This window comes from Tyto alba, unplaced genomic scaffold (genome assembly GCF_018691265.1).
Source record: "Tyto alba isolate M040663 unplaced genomic scaffold, T.alba_DEE_v4.0 Super-Scaffold_13, whole genome shotgun sequence".
Classification (NCBI taxonomy): Eukaryota; Metazoa; Chordata; class Aves; order Strigiformes; family Tytonidae; genus Tyto; species Tyto alba.
Genome location: NW_024881275.1, coordinates 29,244,305 through 29,262,710, shown reverse-complemented (window position 1 = coordinate 29,262,710; position 18,406 = coordinate 29,244,305). Strand labels below are relative to the sequence as shown.

General features: G+C 39.2%; 1 protein-coding gene across 7 annotated transcripts in view; it reads left to right on the top strand.

Moving 5' to 3' along the window:
* Positions 1-18,406, top strand: part of PIP5K1B (phosphatidylinositol-4-phosphate 5-kinase type 1 beta) — a 121,800-nt gene that overhangs the window by 51,063 nt on the left and 52,331 nt on the right. For all 7 annotated transcript variants that reach the window (XM_032983868.2, XM_042787969.1, XM_032983871.2 and 4 more), the window contains 4 exons: positions 918-1,048; positions 11,143-11,260; positions 15,402-15,554; positions 17,329-17,628. In XM_032983868.2, the coding sequence (XP_032839759.1) occupies positions 918-1,048; positions 11,143-11,260; positions 15,402-15,554; positions 17,329-17,628 (702 nt within the window). The remainder of the gene's footprint in view (positions 1-917; positions 1,049-11,142; positions 11,261-15,401; positions 15,555-17,328; positions 17,629-18,406) is intronic.

Here is an 18,406-nt window from a genome sequence, read left to right as displayed (position 1 = left end):
AAGCTCGATATGAGTGAACAGTGTGCTGCTGCGGCAGGGCAAGGCAACAGGATGCTGGGCTGCATAACTAAGGGCATCACCAGCAGAGATAAACTAGTCGTTATCCCACTCTACTCAGTGCTTGTCAGGCCACACCTGGAATACTGTATTCCATTTTGGTCTGCGCTATACGAAAAAGGTGTGGACAGGCTGGAGAGGGTTCAGAGAAGGGCCACAAAGATATTCAAAGGACTGGGAAGCCTGCCACGTCAGGGAAAGCTGAGAGAAATTAGTTTGTTCAGCCTTGAGAAGAGAAGGCTTAGGAGAGACCTTGTCACCATGTTCCAGTATTTAAAGGGTGGTTACAAAGAAGATGGAGGCTCCCTTTTTACAAAGAGTCACATCGGATAGACGAGGATTAATAGGTACGAGTTACCCCTGGAGAGATTCCAATTGGACATGAGGAAAATTTTTCACAGTGAGAACAATCAGCCACTGAAATAATCTCCCCAGGGAAGTGCTGGATTCCCCAACACTGGACACTTTTAAGATTCAGCTGGACAGGGTGCTGGGCCATCTTGTCTAGACCATGCTTTTGCCGAGAAAGTTTGGACTAGATGATCCTTGAGGTCCCTTTCAACCTGGTATTCTATGATTCTGTGATGAGTTAGAATCCAGTGTCAATCCAGTGTCAATTTGGGTAATTTGAAAAGTCTCACTCTGTACAACCAGAGAATTGATTTTCATAGCTTTTGCTACAACATAGTGTTTCTTTTAAATCTTTTAATTGAAAAGGAGTCATGTCTCTGAGGTTTAGGAGGTAAAGATGACATGGTGTTGTTACAAAAATGATTAAGAGTTTAGCATGCAATGTTACTGATAAAGAACACAAATCTATTCTTAGCAAATTCATGCTTGAATTCTTACTTTCTATGCAGACTGCATCCTCAGCTATTAAAGGCACTATCCAGCTGGGAATAGGATACACAGTAGGAAACCTTACATCAAAACCGGACAGAGATGTTCTTATGCAAGATTTCTATGTAGTGGAAAGTGTCTTCCTACCAAGGTAAGGACAAGCCTATTGAATTTATTTTCAATGGAATTTCATAATGAAACTCATAACTAGATATTTTAAACAAGAATTATTTTCCGGTTCTAATGAAATGGGGTTAGAGTAAGTTTAATGTATGAGAACTTGAAAATTATCCCGTCTTCATGTTGTTACTGAAAATGAAGGAAGGGAGAAAATTGGGAAGATCACACTTCAACTGAGGATTTGAGACTTGTCACTTCTAGAAAAGGAAAGTAATTGTGACGCTTTCAACTAAAGAAGCTGTTAATTACAATTGGAAGTGATTCATGGATCTATAGGCAATTAAATATTATGTTCAACATTTGTGTTTGTTTAGTTTCAGTTTAGTTTCTAAAAACTGAGAATAATACTTGTCATTTTATTGAAGTGTTGACAACATTTATGAAAATTTAAGTCCTGAAGTGTTAAGAATAATGTAAGAATTTACACTACACTATAAAATTCTAGCCAGAACTTTAACCTGTGTTGAAGCTTAGCTCTTATTAGCTGACTACAGGTTGTGCACCGTTACTGCTTTGCATTTGGTCACCTTCGCTTATATCACTGACAAGTTGGTGGTATAGAATTTGTAATAATACAGTTATGCTGATGAGAGAAATCAAGGTCATACTCATTTTGAGGGTTCAGAAGCTGAAGTACAGTGCCATGTAACTTTTCCAAGTTACATATGCTAGGAATGGACGATGAACGTTTAGAAAAAATATATTTCAAAACCAGGATGACTTCCTCTGTTCAGTGTTGTCTGGGTTATTAGAATTGCTAAGTACCAGTAGTGCCCATCATTTCCATAAGGACATGCTGTGTATGCAGCATTCCTTGAATTTGGGAATGCTTTCTGTGAGTTTTTTGAAAGTTTTGTTCATGTGTAGTTTGAATGCTACTTAATAAACTGTTTCTAATAGTTTACAATCCTTAAAAATGACTGATGTTACTAAAACGAAGTTAAACTGACAATGTACAAAATAATTGCAGGCACTTTAAAGTTGATCTCGCCTCATGTAAATTTGCATGATTCAACTCCTGTTTTTCTCTGAACTGAGATATCCTTGAACAAGAAGAAAATTAATTTCTCATGTGAAATGAAGCTTTTATATTACATTCTTTTGTTTCAAGTAACTGTGGGTATTCATATTCTCGTTATGGTGTTAACTGTAAGGTTTGTGCAGAGTTTTGTGGTCTTCCTTTTGTAGGTTAGGTAAAGATAGAGAAGTTACCTAGGTGTATGTATTTTCACACACTGTAATTACAAAATTTTGTTTGCTTCAAAAAATCCAAATTACAGCTGATAAATTTTCATATCGGATAACAAAGTTCTTATTGGTCTGAAAAATAGAGCGAGAGGCTCATATTTGTGACGTGACTGTGACAGTGATGCAGGCTTCTGTTGTTTGTTTGGCTATGATATCAGCTTTGTTGTTCATGGATATTAAATGAAACATAGATGCTAAAACTGTTTTATTATGTAGCATAGTTTTGGAAAACAATCTAATCTCTATCTTTTTTAGCATAGTTTTAAAGGAAGAAGCAAAATAAAGTGGTATGTTGTCCATAGCATTGCATACATCTTCTCCTGTGAAACTTACATGCATGTACACTCAGAAATAATATTTCCCTGTTTTGTGTTGGTTTTAAGGGAGAGCTGGGAGAGATCCCTTCTGGCTTAAAAAGAAAACAGGCAGAAAGAATAGCCCATTTGCACTAACATAAAATTTATTATAAAAGCTTTAGTAGCGCCTTTCTGGACAGTTTCCTATAAATAAATTATATGAGGAAAATTAGACAAAGAAAAGTAATGGCCAGAGCAGCATAACTTTCTGTTTTTTTGCATAGCTGTCTAGTAGACAGGAGTATATAACATAGTGAGTCATCTTGACTGTAACAAAGGGCCTCTTTGCAAAGAGCACTTGCCGATAACATTCTCTGTGAAACTAAAAATTTGCTATCCATAGCAATCTCTTAAAACCATGACACTTGATTTCTTCTGCAAATGCATAGAAATGTCAAATGTCAAGTCCTTCCTATGTCTCAGTATAACATGCACATTCATTTATCTAAAATGGTTTCAATCCAAAGTGGTATTAATTTGCATAAATTGTAATAATTTAGGATTTCACATCATGATACAGGCTTCTTTCTTGCTGGTTGAGGATGTTGGGACATTGAGTCTTTCATGATGGCATTATATGGATCACTTCTGAATCATATCTATAGGTAGCTTCATTACCCTACTCAGGTAAAAAGCTAAGGTTGCATGTTCTTTCCAGATAGGACTGTGGTCCCAAGGTGCACCTCAGGTGCTCTTCCCTTTTTCTGAGGATGGTACCTACATGTGAAGGCAATATTATTAAAATTACTTTAATGACTTCCCCCCCACCCCCCGCTTTTGATTGGTCTGGATTGAAAGCAATTAGTTGAAATTAGTTACACCAACAGGCTGACCTCTACCTGGAATCACCCCAAAGCAAGCTGAGTTTAAGTACGCTCTGCCAGATATCCACAGCTGGAGAAGAAAGCGACAGTGCAGCAAGTGTGGTGCTCAAAGCAGGAGCTTACCAAGCAAGGAGCAGCATTTTTCCACTTGCTTTGGGTACACATAATTCACCTGCAGCTCCGAGCAGGCTGTTAGCTGAACTCCTTCATTGTGGCCAATTCACAGCAACCTGTCTCTTGCTCTACTGTCCACCCATGGTTTCCCTGCATCTACCTCACCTCGTCTGGGTCTGGCAGTGAAGTGAGGGGATAGCAGTTTTGCAGAGTCACAGTCACAACTCTGCTGCTTAACAGGAGCGCTGTTACGGTGGCAGTGATAGAGTAGACATGAGCTAGTAGAAATGCAATGAAACATCAGCCTGTGCGCCAGTGAGCAAAATAGTGTTACCTGTGCCCTTTTACTCTTAGGGGAAAATAGTCAACTGTGTTTATAAACGTTATCAGTTGCAGGAGATAAATAGTCTCTACATCTCTCTCAGCCCCTGAAGTAAACCTCAGCACTGCCTGTACCTCAGCTTTGGTAACCATAGCAAAACACTTCCAGCGGTCTTCAGGATTCATGAAGAAGGGCTAAAAATGCCAGGGAGAAAAAGTGGTCAGTTCAGACCTGAGCATAACTGCCTGCTTATTGTGGGAGCTACTGATATAAATTAGGAGTAACTCCTTGGATTGCAGGTTATGACTGTCCCAGAGTTACTTTGTAACTGGGTTAAATTGGTCAGAGTTTAGCCCAGATTCATTTCGGTTGTTTATTGCAGGAAGTGACTTTGAATGAATTACAGCTACCTCTATACAATGGGTGGATTTGAATTGCAAAGGTGCTTGCTTTCATTTGTACATTGCAGTGGTGGAGGGTGAGGAGAAGTGCTTTTGACGATTTCTGCTTCACGTTGTGGCATCCCTTTCATTTGTCTCTCTTCAGGCTGTCCAGGAGTTTATAACATGTTGCTTTTGGGAACTAAGTGAGGTATTACTAGGTACAGCTATAAAGGAGTTCATTGAGAATCCCCATCCAGATTGAGTTTAAATGACTCTATGCAAATGTGCTCCTTAGACTGAGAAACAAATGCAGTCTGCCATGACCCAACTGATTCTGAAGATCTAGTTTCTGAAGTCTCCACGCAGCTCCCTGAATAGGGTGAAACTGCAGGAGGAACTACTCCAAGTGACCTCTCTTCTGACTTTTAAACACTGCTTTGAAAATCCATCAGCGGAGAAGTTGCTTACCTGATGCTGGTACTGCTGCAGCAGTGGCTGGAGGGTTCAGTGGGAAGGCTGTGCATCCTGCCTGTGCTCTCTATGCTCCATCCTACAGCCAGCAGTGAGGGGCATATTGTCCCCTTCCTGCGCTGTGCTCTGTGCCTCAGACGTCCTTGGTTGGAACCAGTTCATTTCTTGGTGGCACATTTTGTCTCCAAATCAGTCATTTGTGCAATGTGGTTACAGCAATGATTTGACAGCTGTTGGATTCAAGTGTGGAGCTGGCTGTGGTTAGAGAGGCTCGTTGCTGAGCTAATAAGCCTACCTGTGTCAGGCAGTGGTGTTCCCAAGCTGGCCGCAGGGCCACACAGCTGCCTGTGAATTGGCAGTATGGGCAGTTTGCTAAGCTCTTCCAGCAGAGATGTACTAAGTAGGCACATTTTCTGTGGTGATGCTTGACAAGGCGAACAGAAGCTGCTCCGTTCTGTCAGCTGACTTTGGCTAGTCAGTTGCATGCAGTTTCAGAAATGCAGAGCATTTGGAGCAAGTCAGTATGTTTCAAGTTCCGTGTCTTTTTGTTTTCTTAGATGGAGGCTGCTGCTTAAGCACAGCTGTGAGTTTGACCTTTTTGCAGCAAGCTGTTAATCAGTCTTGGGCACTTCCCATGCTAATAGGCCTTACTTTCAAGGTCTAGACCCTGCATATTGAGAACACTTGCTACAGTTTCTAATTTAACTAGTAAGTCTGTTGAGTACTGCTGACCTGTATGCACTCTGGAGCTACAGTCGTCTGTACAGTGAATTGGTTCAATTACAAATTGCTTTCTTGTGATGCTAATGAAAGATTATTCAGTGCTTTCTGCTATTTAATCTCAAAAGCTTAATATTGTATTATGATAGCATTTGGATGACAGCCCAAATACGTAGTCAAAATTATTAAGAAGAGTAAAACCCTGGACATATTTTAACCAGTCTGGGTTTTACCCTACATCTAAAACTGAAGTGTATTTTCTGGTATGTTTTTGAGGACTGATTTAGAAAAAACATGAAAACTGACATTTGTCCTTGGAAATACCTTTGTACCAAACCTGTATTGTAGGTTGCCTGATGGGCTAAGTAGTGTCTTTCTAATTTAAGAAATACAGAATGATCTGCAGACTCTGCATGAATAGTACTCAGATGTTCACAATAACACTTAGCTGTTGTGTAACTTACACCACTGTATTTGTTTCCAGTTGGGCAGTTTCACAAGACGTATAAGGAAGTGGCTTGAAGCCTCTGATAAAGCGCTACGGCTCTTTGGTGCTTTGGTTGCAGAGGTACACAGGGTGACCCAAGTTCTGACACACGTTTTATGGTTAGAATGATAGCATGGATAGGAGGAAGTAGTTTCTGTTTGCAAAACAAATACTATTCGAAATGGCGATACTGTGGCAAAAAAAAAGCAAAAACATTTTCATTATGAATTACTGGTCTTCGCTACTTCTGTTACTGTCGAGTTCTTGGTAAACCCGTGGTAAGCTGTATACTTGTGTGATTATGTAGAGAAACTATTTAAAGTACTCTGAGATCCCTTGCTTTAGTGGCATCTCCAGTTGGTTGTGAAATAGTTATATAATTATAAGAATATGTCTGTGTATTCAGCTGTTACAAAGATATGATTAGCTTGACTTGTTTTGAACATATTTACTATTCATAGTTGTATTTCAAAGCTGCCTTGCAGAGGACTGCTTAGGTTAGCATATAGTAACCAGAAATATAGGAGAACATACAGTGAGAAACAAGGATAATACTACTGGACTTTTATCTCACAGTATGAAAAAAATAAACACACACCTGTTTGTACAGGTAGCCATGATACCTACTTCCATCATGTGGGAAACAATTGCTTTCCTGAAACAGTATATAAGAAATTAGTACACTAAAGCACTACCTGGTCTGTCATTATGTATTTATTGGATAGAGTTTGCAGAGTTTAAACACATTTTGATGTATTGTAAAGGAGCAGCTTTGTCTGGGAACAGTGAAACTGGGATTGGCTACTCTTAGTTTGTAATATCGAGAGCATTTAATTTCAGAAGTTTTATTTTGATTTTAAGATTTAAAAAAGTTGCTTTCACATGAGAGAACTGAGGTGTTCCTCCTTTTTACTCTTTTTTACAACAGAGTATGTTCTTCATACGAGAAGGGTATACGTGGGCCCATGACTACTGCATGACTATTTCTTTTGTTAACAGCTACATCAGAACCTATTAACATTGCTCTGGAATGATGGCTTGCTACCAAGAGATGCAGCTAGCTGCCTTTGCCCCTTCAGATAAGTGTGCTATCTCTTGAGTACCTCTTACCAGGGTGAGACCACGGTAAAGAAAAGCTATTAAGAAACATATCTGGGTGCCCTGTTTATCAAAATTTTTGCAAGCCATGGGGTTAGCCATTAAAAATATAATTAGTTCATTTTTAGTTTGATATTGCACCACCCACACTTTAAATCAACCCTCAGCATGTACTAAGAGACAGGTTAAGATGCACACACTGTCATTTCTAGGTGTGTTTGATTTAAAACAAAAGAACAAAAGTCTAAAATCAGACTATTAACTCTCGTAGTAAGCTTAATCTCTCTTTTTTTAATCTACCTACCAGTCTTTTGCTCTTGTGTGATCTTGCAGCTAAGGTTATGTCCTGGTTTTGGCTGGAATAAAGTTAATATTCTTCCTAGTAGCTGGTATAAAGCTGTGTTTTGGGTTTAGGATAAGAATAATGTTGATAACACATTGATGTTTTAGTTGCTGCTAAGCAGTGTTTATACTAAGTCAAGGACTCTTCAGCTTCTCGTACTGCCCTGCCAGCAGAGGCAGGAGCCTGGGACTGCACAAGAAACTGGGAGGGGGCACAGCCAGGACAGCTGACCCAAACTAGCCAAAGGGGTATTCTATACCATATGATGTCATGCCCAGTGACATTATAAACTGGGGGGAGTTGTCCAGGAGACACTGCAGTTTGAGGATTGGCTGGGCATCGGTCAGCAGGTAGTGAGCAATTCTAACGTGCATCACTTGTTGTCTGTGTTCTATTATTATTATGTTCTGTTATTACTATGGTGGCTCCCTCAATCCCCGTTGCCACTGCCCATGCCTGGCCTCCCACTCCCACACACACAGCCCAGCTGCCAAGACTAACAAGACTGTCGTGGCCTGAATGAAGTCACGCCGCCGCTGAGCACTGCTGTGCCAGACATGCTAGGACTTCAATACTATCTGGAGTCAAAGGCAGCCACCAAGTGGCACTCCACAAGTGATATCTCTAAAGCGTTTTTCTCAATTGCTTTGGCAGCAGAGTTCCAGCCACAGTTTGCTTTCACTTGGAGGAGTATCCAGTGTACTTGGAATTGACTGCCCCAGCGGTGGAAACACAACACAACACTGGGTGCCAAAAAGGACTGTTACGGTTTAACCCCAGCTGGCAATTAAGCACCACACAGCTACTTCCTCACTCCACCCCCACAGCAGGGTGAGGGAGAGAATCAGGGAAAAAAAAAAGTAAAACTCATGAATTGAGGTAAAGACAGTTTAATAGGACAGAAGAGGAAGGGAAAATAATAATGTTTAACAGAAATGGTAGGGTATAATAAAAAGCTCTGCAGACCTTTAGTAAAAGGGATTTTTTAAAGATGATTTTACAAAGAATAAGGAGACTTCTCTGCATAGTGAAATTGACTCATATCTGTAACAAAGTAAGATCATGTGCTCTAAATACAGGGAATTGCCCTCTGTGTAGATGGTGTTCCAAAATAATTGCTCTGTTTTGCAATTATTCTGGAATAAGTCTCCACTTACTATGCATTACTGTCCACCTGCAGACCCACTATCGGTTGTTTTACTCCATAAGCAATTATGAAATGGCTTAGACCCATGGTATTACTACATCAAACTTCCTGTCTTCATTTCAGCATGGTGAAGTTCCAACAACAGTACATGTTTTTGTATAGTAAGGACATGTAATCTATTTACTGCCATGCTTTTACAAAAGAACCTTTTGCGTTATGGCTGCAGGAAGCAGTTTTATAAGGGTATTTATGTACTGAAAGGTAGGACTTCTATAAAAAAGTTTAGATGATTAATCTTCCCTGACAATGATGTGATGCTTCATCAGAGAACACTCTGTTCTGTTCTTGTCTGCATCTTCCAACAATTAAATGCTTTTACATGTCCCTAAGTTCCCAGTGTAGCTGTATGTTACCCCTGTGGCATCCTCACATCGCATAGAAATTCAGTGAGATGCATTCAGCTATAGAAAATGTAATGTCAGACAAGACTGGCAGTGTTCTGAGCAGCTGAAAGACCTTTTATGAAGAAGCATTAGCCAGTCATAACTGTAAAGAAAAACTACCATCTTCAGCCTAGTATCCTACTGATTTCCATTTTCTACTATATAGTGGATCATTAAAATACATGTGGATTTGATTTTAATACCTTGGGGTTGTGATATGGTAGACTGTAAAGTGATCAGATGAGTTCATTAGGACTAGGCAGTCTACACTAGCTGTTAACTGTCTGGTTTAGCACTCCAAGAAGCAGCACTATTCTAATGTCTTTGTATGTATCCTTGGTCATCCACAACCATCTTTTTATTTGTGATTCACAGACAGAAATCAGGGTGGTTTTTTCTCCCTCCTTTCATCTCCTATTCAAGAGTCTAAAGTATATACATTTCTGGAGCCTGAGGAAACTTGTTCACCAGCTCACACTGTTTAATTAGCAGCAGTTCAGTTCTGTTGGGTTTTGGCGGTATGCATGCAGGGGCAGCTAGGTGGGTTGGGTAGACTCCTGTCATCAAACTGTTACTAATGGAAGGTGACACATTCATGTGACAAACATTAATTGCACTGGATCAAAGCTCTTAAATAACTTCATGATATTTAATACAGCTTTTTCAGGACTGTTGCTTATAGTTTATTGCTTTTCATATCTGTGTGAATTCCTAGCTTTTTTTTTTTTTTTTTTTTTTTTTTTTGGTATACTTTGAATATTCTTATTGCCAAGCATAGAGGTACATGTTGCATTTCTGAATAATTTCATTAGGGTAAATGAATAAAGAAATCCTGGAAGAGCTGATTTCAGCCACTGTGTTGATTCTTGGACTTTGGACTCATCTATTTATCAAACCATTTGGAGGCTGACCAAGCTTTGTTTTAAAGCTGTTCTTGTTTGTGTTGAAATCATAGTGTAGAATTTTACTCTTCCACTTAAAAGCCTTCTCTTAGTTTCCATCATAAATGAATCCGCAAGCATTTTTTATATTTCTTTTTTATTTCTGGCAGCATTTTGCTACTAACCTCTTCCTTTAACTTAAATCATGTAGTATTCATCTCCAACTGCAGCCTAAAGACACAATGAAATGATAAATATAAAACAAGGAAAAGAGCTAAGTAGCCTATAATTATTTTATTTTGTTTTGTTTTTTCCCCTTTAGAAAAGACTGCCTTCCAGGCTGGTGACCCTAGTAATCTTTGTCTGTGCCTCTTCTAGTTTGAATCTGTATTTTGCATATAACTGTATAACATTTTCCAGAATTCCTGGAAGGGTCTGTACCCTGTGTTCCTGTTTAACCAGCTGAGCATGTAAGCTGGTGCTGGTTTAGGCTGAGGTTGAGTAGAATCATGATGCGACAGGCAGACAAACAGAAAACCACTTTAAGGTCAGCAAAGCCAGAGTGGTTACTCAAATCCTGGATGTACTAGCAAGAAAGAAAGGGGTACCAGAACTGCAGTTAGCCTGCAGAAGTGGTTAATGCTAAGGATTCTATTTCATAAATAAGGCTGAGCCAATCAATGTTTTCTGGCACCAAAAAGCATATGGAGTCTTACTTCTTTCCCACTGCTCTGGCCACACAGTTCTGCCCTCTGTGTTGTGCTGTCCTTACTATCCGTCAGACTCCCCTGCAAACTAATTCAGGTCGCCAAGCCTAATATGAAGTTGTTTTGCTGCGTTGACTTCCAAACTTTTTGCAGGAGCTTACATGAGGTGGGGGTGACCCTTACTGCATCAGTAAGCTATTAGACTGGCTTACCTTGGAGGAGTATCAGAAATAGCAGCATTAGTTTAAACCCAGTCTTTACACAAATGGATATGGCTGGTGAAAATAGTAATTTCCTTGAAGGCGGCAGAAAGGAATTTGCTGGCAGTATTCTGTGTCTCACAGACATTTCTATTACGCTGATTAATGATGATAGGAAGATTTATCTGCGTTTATGACTCTTGTGTCAGAAGGCCAATGGTCGATTTAGTCAGCTTTACAGAAAAACTAGCTGCAAGAAGGAAGTTGCTAAAAATCACTTGATAATAATTCGGTTTGGTTTATTTTTGTTTCTGTTTCCAGTGAAGGGAGCAATCTCACCCCTGCTCATCATTACCCTGACTTCAGATTTAAGACGTATGCACCTCTTGCCTTCCGCTATTTCAGAGAACTTTTTGGTATCAAGCCTGATGATTATTTGGTAAGAGCTTGAAGTTTTCCTTTAAATTACAAAGTATTACAGTGTATACTAGTTTCGTAGTGACAGAAGGGGATACTTTAATGGTGTCCAAATGGGTAGTAAATTCTGTGTGTGGAGTGGTTTATAACTAGTGAATATTGTCAGTGTTTTATGAAAATTTTAATTCTTCACCTTTGAGTGAAAGAAAAACCTGCCTTGTTAATAGTAACTTGAGTATTACTGCTCATTCAGGTTATTGTTTCTAGAGAAGTTATAATCGGTACTTGTGTGACTTCTACAAATTCAGTTCTAACAAAATGCTCCCATGTTATTTGCATTATTTATTCACTTCATTAAATAAGTGTTGGTTTGCAGATATTCCCATCTAGCTTTGAGAAGAGTGGGTGGCAGGCTAAAAGAGAAGCATTTTTGAGTATGCACTTTATTCTCTGTATTTTATAGTTTGAAAACTTATTCTTTCTCAGTATTTAACTGTTTACTTGAGAAAAAAGTGATGCATTTGCTTGCGGTCATAAAAGCAGGCTTTACTTGGTGCAACTACTTTGTGCTGTGCCAGGGATGAGGATCTGCTATTTACTTATGTAGTTTTCCTTTTGGAAGGGTAGTGTGAGAGCAGAGATCTAGATTGTTTTCTAGATATTTGCCTCATATCCAGCTTGTCTCATGCCAGTTCACCCATCAAATCACAGTCCCAATACAAAATAGCAATTTTATACACCAGAGTTTTATTGTTAACTTATTTTGAATGAGTTTTTAGATGTTTTTGTTCCATTATTGATAACTGTTTCTTTAAAATCAAGAGAATTTGAAAGAGCTTGAAAGAGTAAAAAAGAAAAATTGATTAAATGGTGATGAAACATTGCTTAATGTATTACTTCACTGACTTCTATTGTGTTTGAGTGTGTTATAGGGGTATTTTTTCCGTCTTGGACAATGAACTTAAAAGCAAAACTTAGGTAGTTTTGCTTTTATTCTGGTTGAATGTGGGGGGTCTGGTTTTAGTTCTTTAGTACTATGCATGGATTTTGTATTACTAGCCCTCATGACAATAGTTATATATAAAAATAAATCATTACTTTGAATTATAGATGTTAGTATCAGGGAAGTGTAGTTGGATTGGAGTTTTATAAATCACAGAATGATTTGGGTTGTAAGGTTAAAGACCATCTAGTCCCAACCCCCTGCCATGGGCAGGGACACCTTTCGCCAGACCACGTTGCTCCCAGCCCTGTCCAACCTGGCCTTGAACACTCCCAGGCAGGGGGCAGCCGCAGCTCTGGGCAACTTGTGCCGGTGCCTCACCACCCTCACAGTGAAGAATTTCTTCCTTACATCTAATCTAAATCTACTCTCTTTCAGTTTAAAACCATTACCCCTCATCCTATCACTACCCTCCCTGATAGAGTTCCTCCCCAGCTTTCCTGTAGGTCCCCATTAAGTTCTGAAGGCCACTGTAAGGTCTCCCTGGAGCCTTCGCTTCTCCAAGGTGCACAACCCCAGTTCTCTCAGCCTGTCTTCATAAGGAAGGTGCTCCAGCCCCCTGGTCTTCTTCGTGGCCCTCCTGTGGACTTGCTCCAACATGTCCATGTCCTCCTTATGTTGGGGGCCCCAAAGCTAAATGCAGTACTCCAGGTGTTGTCCAACGAGAGCTGAGTAGAGGAGCAGAACCATCTCCCTTGACCTGCTGGTCATGTTTCCTTTGATGTGTCACAGGATATGGTTGGCTTTCTGAGCTGCGAGCACACATTGATGGGTCATGTTGAGCTTCTCATCAACCAACACCCCCAAGTCCTTCTCCACAGGGCTGCTCTCAATCTTATCTTCTCCTATCCTGCATTTATGCCTCTTGTCATTGCTCTCAGCTTGGACATTGAGCCGATGACCACAAGACTTTGAGTGTGACCATCCAGACAATTCCTTATCTACCAAGTGGTCCATCCATCAAATCCATGTCTCTCCAATTTAGAGACAAGGATGTCGTGTGGGACAGTGTCAAATGCTTGGCATAAGTCCAGGTAGATGACATCAGTTGCTCTTCCCTTATCCACCAACACTGTAACCCTGTTGTAGAAGGCAACCAGATCTGTCAGACACAATTTGCCCTTAGTGAAGCCTTGTTGGTTATCACCAATCACCTCCTTATTTTCAATGTGCCCTAACATAGTTTCCAGGAAAATCTGCTCTGTGATCTTGCTGAGCACAGAGGTGAGACTGACTGATTGAATAGCTGGTAGAATTAAATTGTCACTGGAAACCTCATGGAGTACTGGCATTTTTCAGGGAAACTTCTTGATCATAAAGAACTTAATTGTCAGGGTCTTGGGGATTTTCTTACTTTTCAGCTTTGATTAGGGTTTCATAACTGTCCAGTCAAAATTAGCTGGGCTCTTTGTATAGCAGCACTTAGTGGGTAACTTTTATTTTACAGGAATTAACTCAACTGTAAAATAACCAGCACACAGTGTAGGTTAATAACGTGTGCTTATGCTCTACTGTTTTATAGAGCTTTAATATTTAGGGTAATTGGTTTCAGATGCTTACAGCAATGACAACTACTCATGAAACTTTATATATTTTGGCAAGAAAAACATAGGGGTTGCAGCACAACTGCTGATTTGCTCTGAAGGTCTGTAGTGTTACAGGCCACTATTGCTGTTCTATCTGTAGACAATTGCAACTATACAATTAATAGGAAGGTCTCTTGTATTAATTGGAACCGACTGAACTGGAGAAGCAGGGAGAGAAACAAGAAACACTTCTATAGCATGCAAAAGTCTCTGAAAAATCGCAAGCGTGGGAGAAGCCTCATCTGGAGGCTGAAAATGCATTAATGCAGTGGTTTGAGTCCATAGGAAGCACACTTTTTCAGTTCAAGTGCTCACAAAATAACATATTTATTAGATTTTCTTGTATCAGTTTTCTTTGCTATCACTACCCGCTGAAATCAATGTCAGGACTCCAGTTGAATTTTATGAAAGCTGTTTTCGACAAACAAAACTCTTTTTCCTTGTGGAATTGCTCATCTCAAGCAATGACCTGACAAACCAGATATTTTTACTGAAACAGATATTCCTTTTGTTCTGAGAAGACCAGAAGACATACTGCACTGCTAAGGATAATACTACACTACTCACAATTCATGTCCTGTGTAATTTTGTTTCTTTCAAAGACTGAAGCCTTAAAATATTGGACTGTACAGTAAATCTCCAGGTGTGTAAGATTGATAATATGTAGTAAAGGAAAAGAATGTGTGAATGAAAGTTTAATGGTACTGTATTTTAAACAAGCTCTTGAGTTTGATAAAACCAGATTTTTCCATGTTTTTGAGCTTAATGTCTCCTCCACTTAGTTTGAATGAAGCATGAGTTGTGAATGTATGGATATTTAATAAATGTGTATTAGCCTCTGTGTGAGATCTGGTTCTATTAGTAAAGAATACTCCTTGGTGTCTTTTTCCTTGTTAATGGGATCATAATTATTTCTGTCTTCCTGTGGAAGGGAAAGCCTGTCTAAGCATCCAAAGTAATGGTCCTCCAAAACCCAGTTTTTCATACTTACTAGTATTTAGTTTTACTGTTTCAAGGAGTTTTCAATCAGAAAACTACATTAGCAGCTATGTCAAGAGTATTATTCTAATATCCCAATTTCACTGGAGGAAGAGGACTTGCTTATTTGTCTATAGTGAGAAACCACTACTCCCAGTGTGTTTGCCTAACATCTTCCTATACCGTTTCATAAATGACTGTGAAAAGTGAACAGTAGCAGTGAAAATGTCATCTTACGGCTTCTGACCCAAGAATTTCCAATGCTGATGGTGTGGGGATGGACTCTCTTCACTCCAGGGAAGGTTCAGCTGATGCGGTGGGACATAAAGAGGGACTGTACACTTGGCTGCCAACTACTCTTCCATGGTTGTTCAGCGTGTCCTGGGCAGAGTAGAGTGTAACAACTGCCCTCCAAATTTCAGCCAAATGACTATGACCCAGCTTGCTGTACAGCAGTAGAGTTGCTGTGGTTAAAGACCAAAGAATAAGCACCATGATTCTCCTGTTTGCCTATTGGAACCGGCAGTTCTTTGCGTTAAACTTGTGTTTGAGTAATGCATGCATTGGCAGTGAAAAACAATTTTTGTCTCTTCCAGTACTCAATCTGCAGTGAGCCTTTAATTGAATTATCCAACCCAGGTGCCAGTGGGTCCTTATTTTTTGTGACTAGTGATGACGAGTTCATCATCAAAACAGTTCAACACAAAGAGGCTGAGTTTCTTCAGAAGCTCTTGCCAGGTTATTATATGGTAAGTAATTGAAGACTGTATTTCACCTGTATTTTTTTCTGTTTTGTGTCATACTTCTGAAGATTCGGTTTGATTTGTTATCTTTTAAGCTTTCATTGGCTTTGTCTGTATTTTTTCTGTATATTTCCATATTGTCCATATTTTTTCCATAGTATTTTTGACATTTTCCACCTGTCTTTCAACTTTGTATCCCACACACCCATCAGAAAGAATAGATATAAATCGAGAATATATTTAAGATAATTGCTGTTCTTTTATCATTCAAGATGAAGCTGAATGTATCTTCTGATTTGATAGCAAACTTTGCTTCTAATAAGCTAGTAACAAAAAAAAAAAAGGTTTCTAAATTTCTAAATCAATTTTTTTTCTCCATTTTGTGTTTGTCTACCCTCTGCATTTCACTCAAAGTGAACAAAGAAACTAGACCAGTCAGTTTCCCTTTTGTTTCTGGGTTGCTTCTCATTTCCATTTCTCATGCATTAAAACAATGATGTAAAAAATATTTTTATCCATATAATTTGTTCAAAAGTTAATTTTTAATTTGAGCTTTTTGAGGGCTAATGCTAAGTTGACTGTATTGCTTTATGTGTGTCAGTCATCAGAAAGGGAAAACATTGATTCAGACTAAGTAGGACTTAATTCTCCTTTTTTAAAAAAACAAAGTCACTCTTACATATGAACAGAAATTCTTCTGTGTGGTATGCAGGACTTGGGAGTGTTATACCCATGACTGATTTCTTTCTTTGCTTTCATAAGCAACCACTTGAAAAGTTACCCTCTCACTTGTACTAAAAATGAGGAATATTGTCCTTATTGCATTAAAGTAACATGGATTCATTGTTTGCTTAAAAATTATGCACTGACAGCATCAAAAAGAGAAATGGTGTCAGGTACTTCTTTTGTTGTTATTGTTGTTAATAATCTCATAAGTTTGAGTTATTAGAAATAAATATAAGGCCATTTTGCCTTGTTTTTCAGAACTTTATTCTCACCGCTACCATAGCAATGGTTTCCAAAGCATAAAATTTTAATCACTGTTGATTATTTCCTATGAAATTATTTTCTTCCCATAGTATTAAGTTGTGACTTAGTAATCATGTAAGACTTGAAGGAATTCTTCCCCTTCTTGCTTTTTCATGCCAAAACCTGAGAGTAGCTGTATTCATAAGAGGGATTTTTGCTCTCCCCTCTCTTACCTTCTCTTAGTTAATTTTCTGCCTGTTGTGGAATTTAGACTATTTCACATTTTCCTGTTCTGATGGTCAGTTGTGGTTCTGTTATGCCCTCACACTCCTGTGGAGACGACTTGGTCATTTGGCGCTAGCCCTCAGTGTGAAAAGCCTTATGGAGTCAGAGGTTCTGTTTTTCAGAATTCAAGCCAAGGTAATGAGAACTACATTTGACCCAAACTCCTTCCAACAGGTAGAATGCAAAGGTTATTCAGGTCAGAATAAATACATTAAATCTTCAGGATGCTTTTAGGTTTGGCCTAGTTTGTTCTTTTATGGGATGTGGGGAAGAGAAACCCAGCATTAATGTAGTTGCTGCTCTGCTCTTGGCCTATATAAGTTCCTGGCAAAAAGGCAGTGTTTATGCTAGCTTTCTGAAATACAGACCCACAAAGAAATTCAACCGGTGAAAGAAACTATACTGAATAAGAAGGCATGCACAGTTTTCTTGATGTTTGTTACAGTCCTTTTGTATTAAAAAAAAATTCTTAAGCGTGGAGGTTTATTGAAAATATACATATTTAACAATGTCTCTTTTGTTTTAGAATCTGAACCAGAATCCAAGGACTCTTCTACCCAAATTTTATGGACTGTACTGTGTTCAGTCAGGAGGCATTAATATTAGAATTGTTGTAATGAACAATGTTTTGCCACGAGCCTTGAAAATGCATTTCACATATGACTTGAAAGGCTCCACATACAAACGGAGAGCATCAAGAAAAGAGAGGGAGAAGTCCAACCCTACATTCAAAGACTTGGATTTCTTGCAAGACATGCATGAAGGGTTGTATTTTGACTCTGATACACACAGTGCACTAATGAAAACACTACAGCGGGATTGTCGAGTGAGTAAAAATACTGACTATTTAAACTTTTGTGTTCGCATCTGTTCTAGATTATCTCAGCAAAACAGAGAGCAGGATGTGGTTCTCTGTTGTTTAACCTCCATTCCTTTTCCATGCAATTTAATTAGGAAATACTATGGATGTCAAAGCACTGATGAAGCCTGCATTTTAGTTAAACTATTGGGATCTGAGATCATAGAATCAGAGAGTGGAATATCCTGAGCTGGATAGTCATTGGGTAGTTGGAGAGTCATTGAGCCAAACTCCTGACACCACACAGGGCACTCTAGAAATTAAACTGTATATCTAAGAGTGTTGTTCAAATACTTCTTGAACATCAGCAGGCTGGGACCATGACTACCTTCCTGGGGAACTTGTTCCAGTGCTTGACCACCCTCTCACTGAAAAACTTTTTCCTAATACCCAATCAGAACTTCCCTGATTCAGTTTTTAGCCGTTTCCTCACATCTTATCACCAGGCACCAGAGATCAGCACCCCGCTTTCTGCCCTCCTCACGAGGAAGTTGTAGACAGCAATGCGGTCACCCCTCAGTCTCCTCTTCTCTAAGCTGAACAAACTTATTGCCTGCCTTTGGAATACATTCTAATATTTTTATATCCTTCTTATATTGTAGAGCCCAAAAGTACATGCAGTACTTGAGGTGAAGTTGCACCAGTGCTGAGTACAGTAGGACAATTACTTCTTTCAGCCACTTGGCTATACTGTGCTTAACGCACCCCAGGATACAGTTGGCCATTTTGGCCACCAGGGAACATT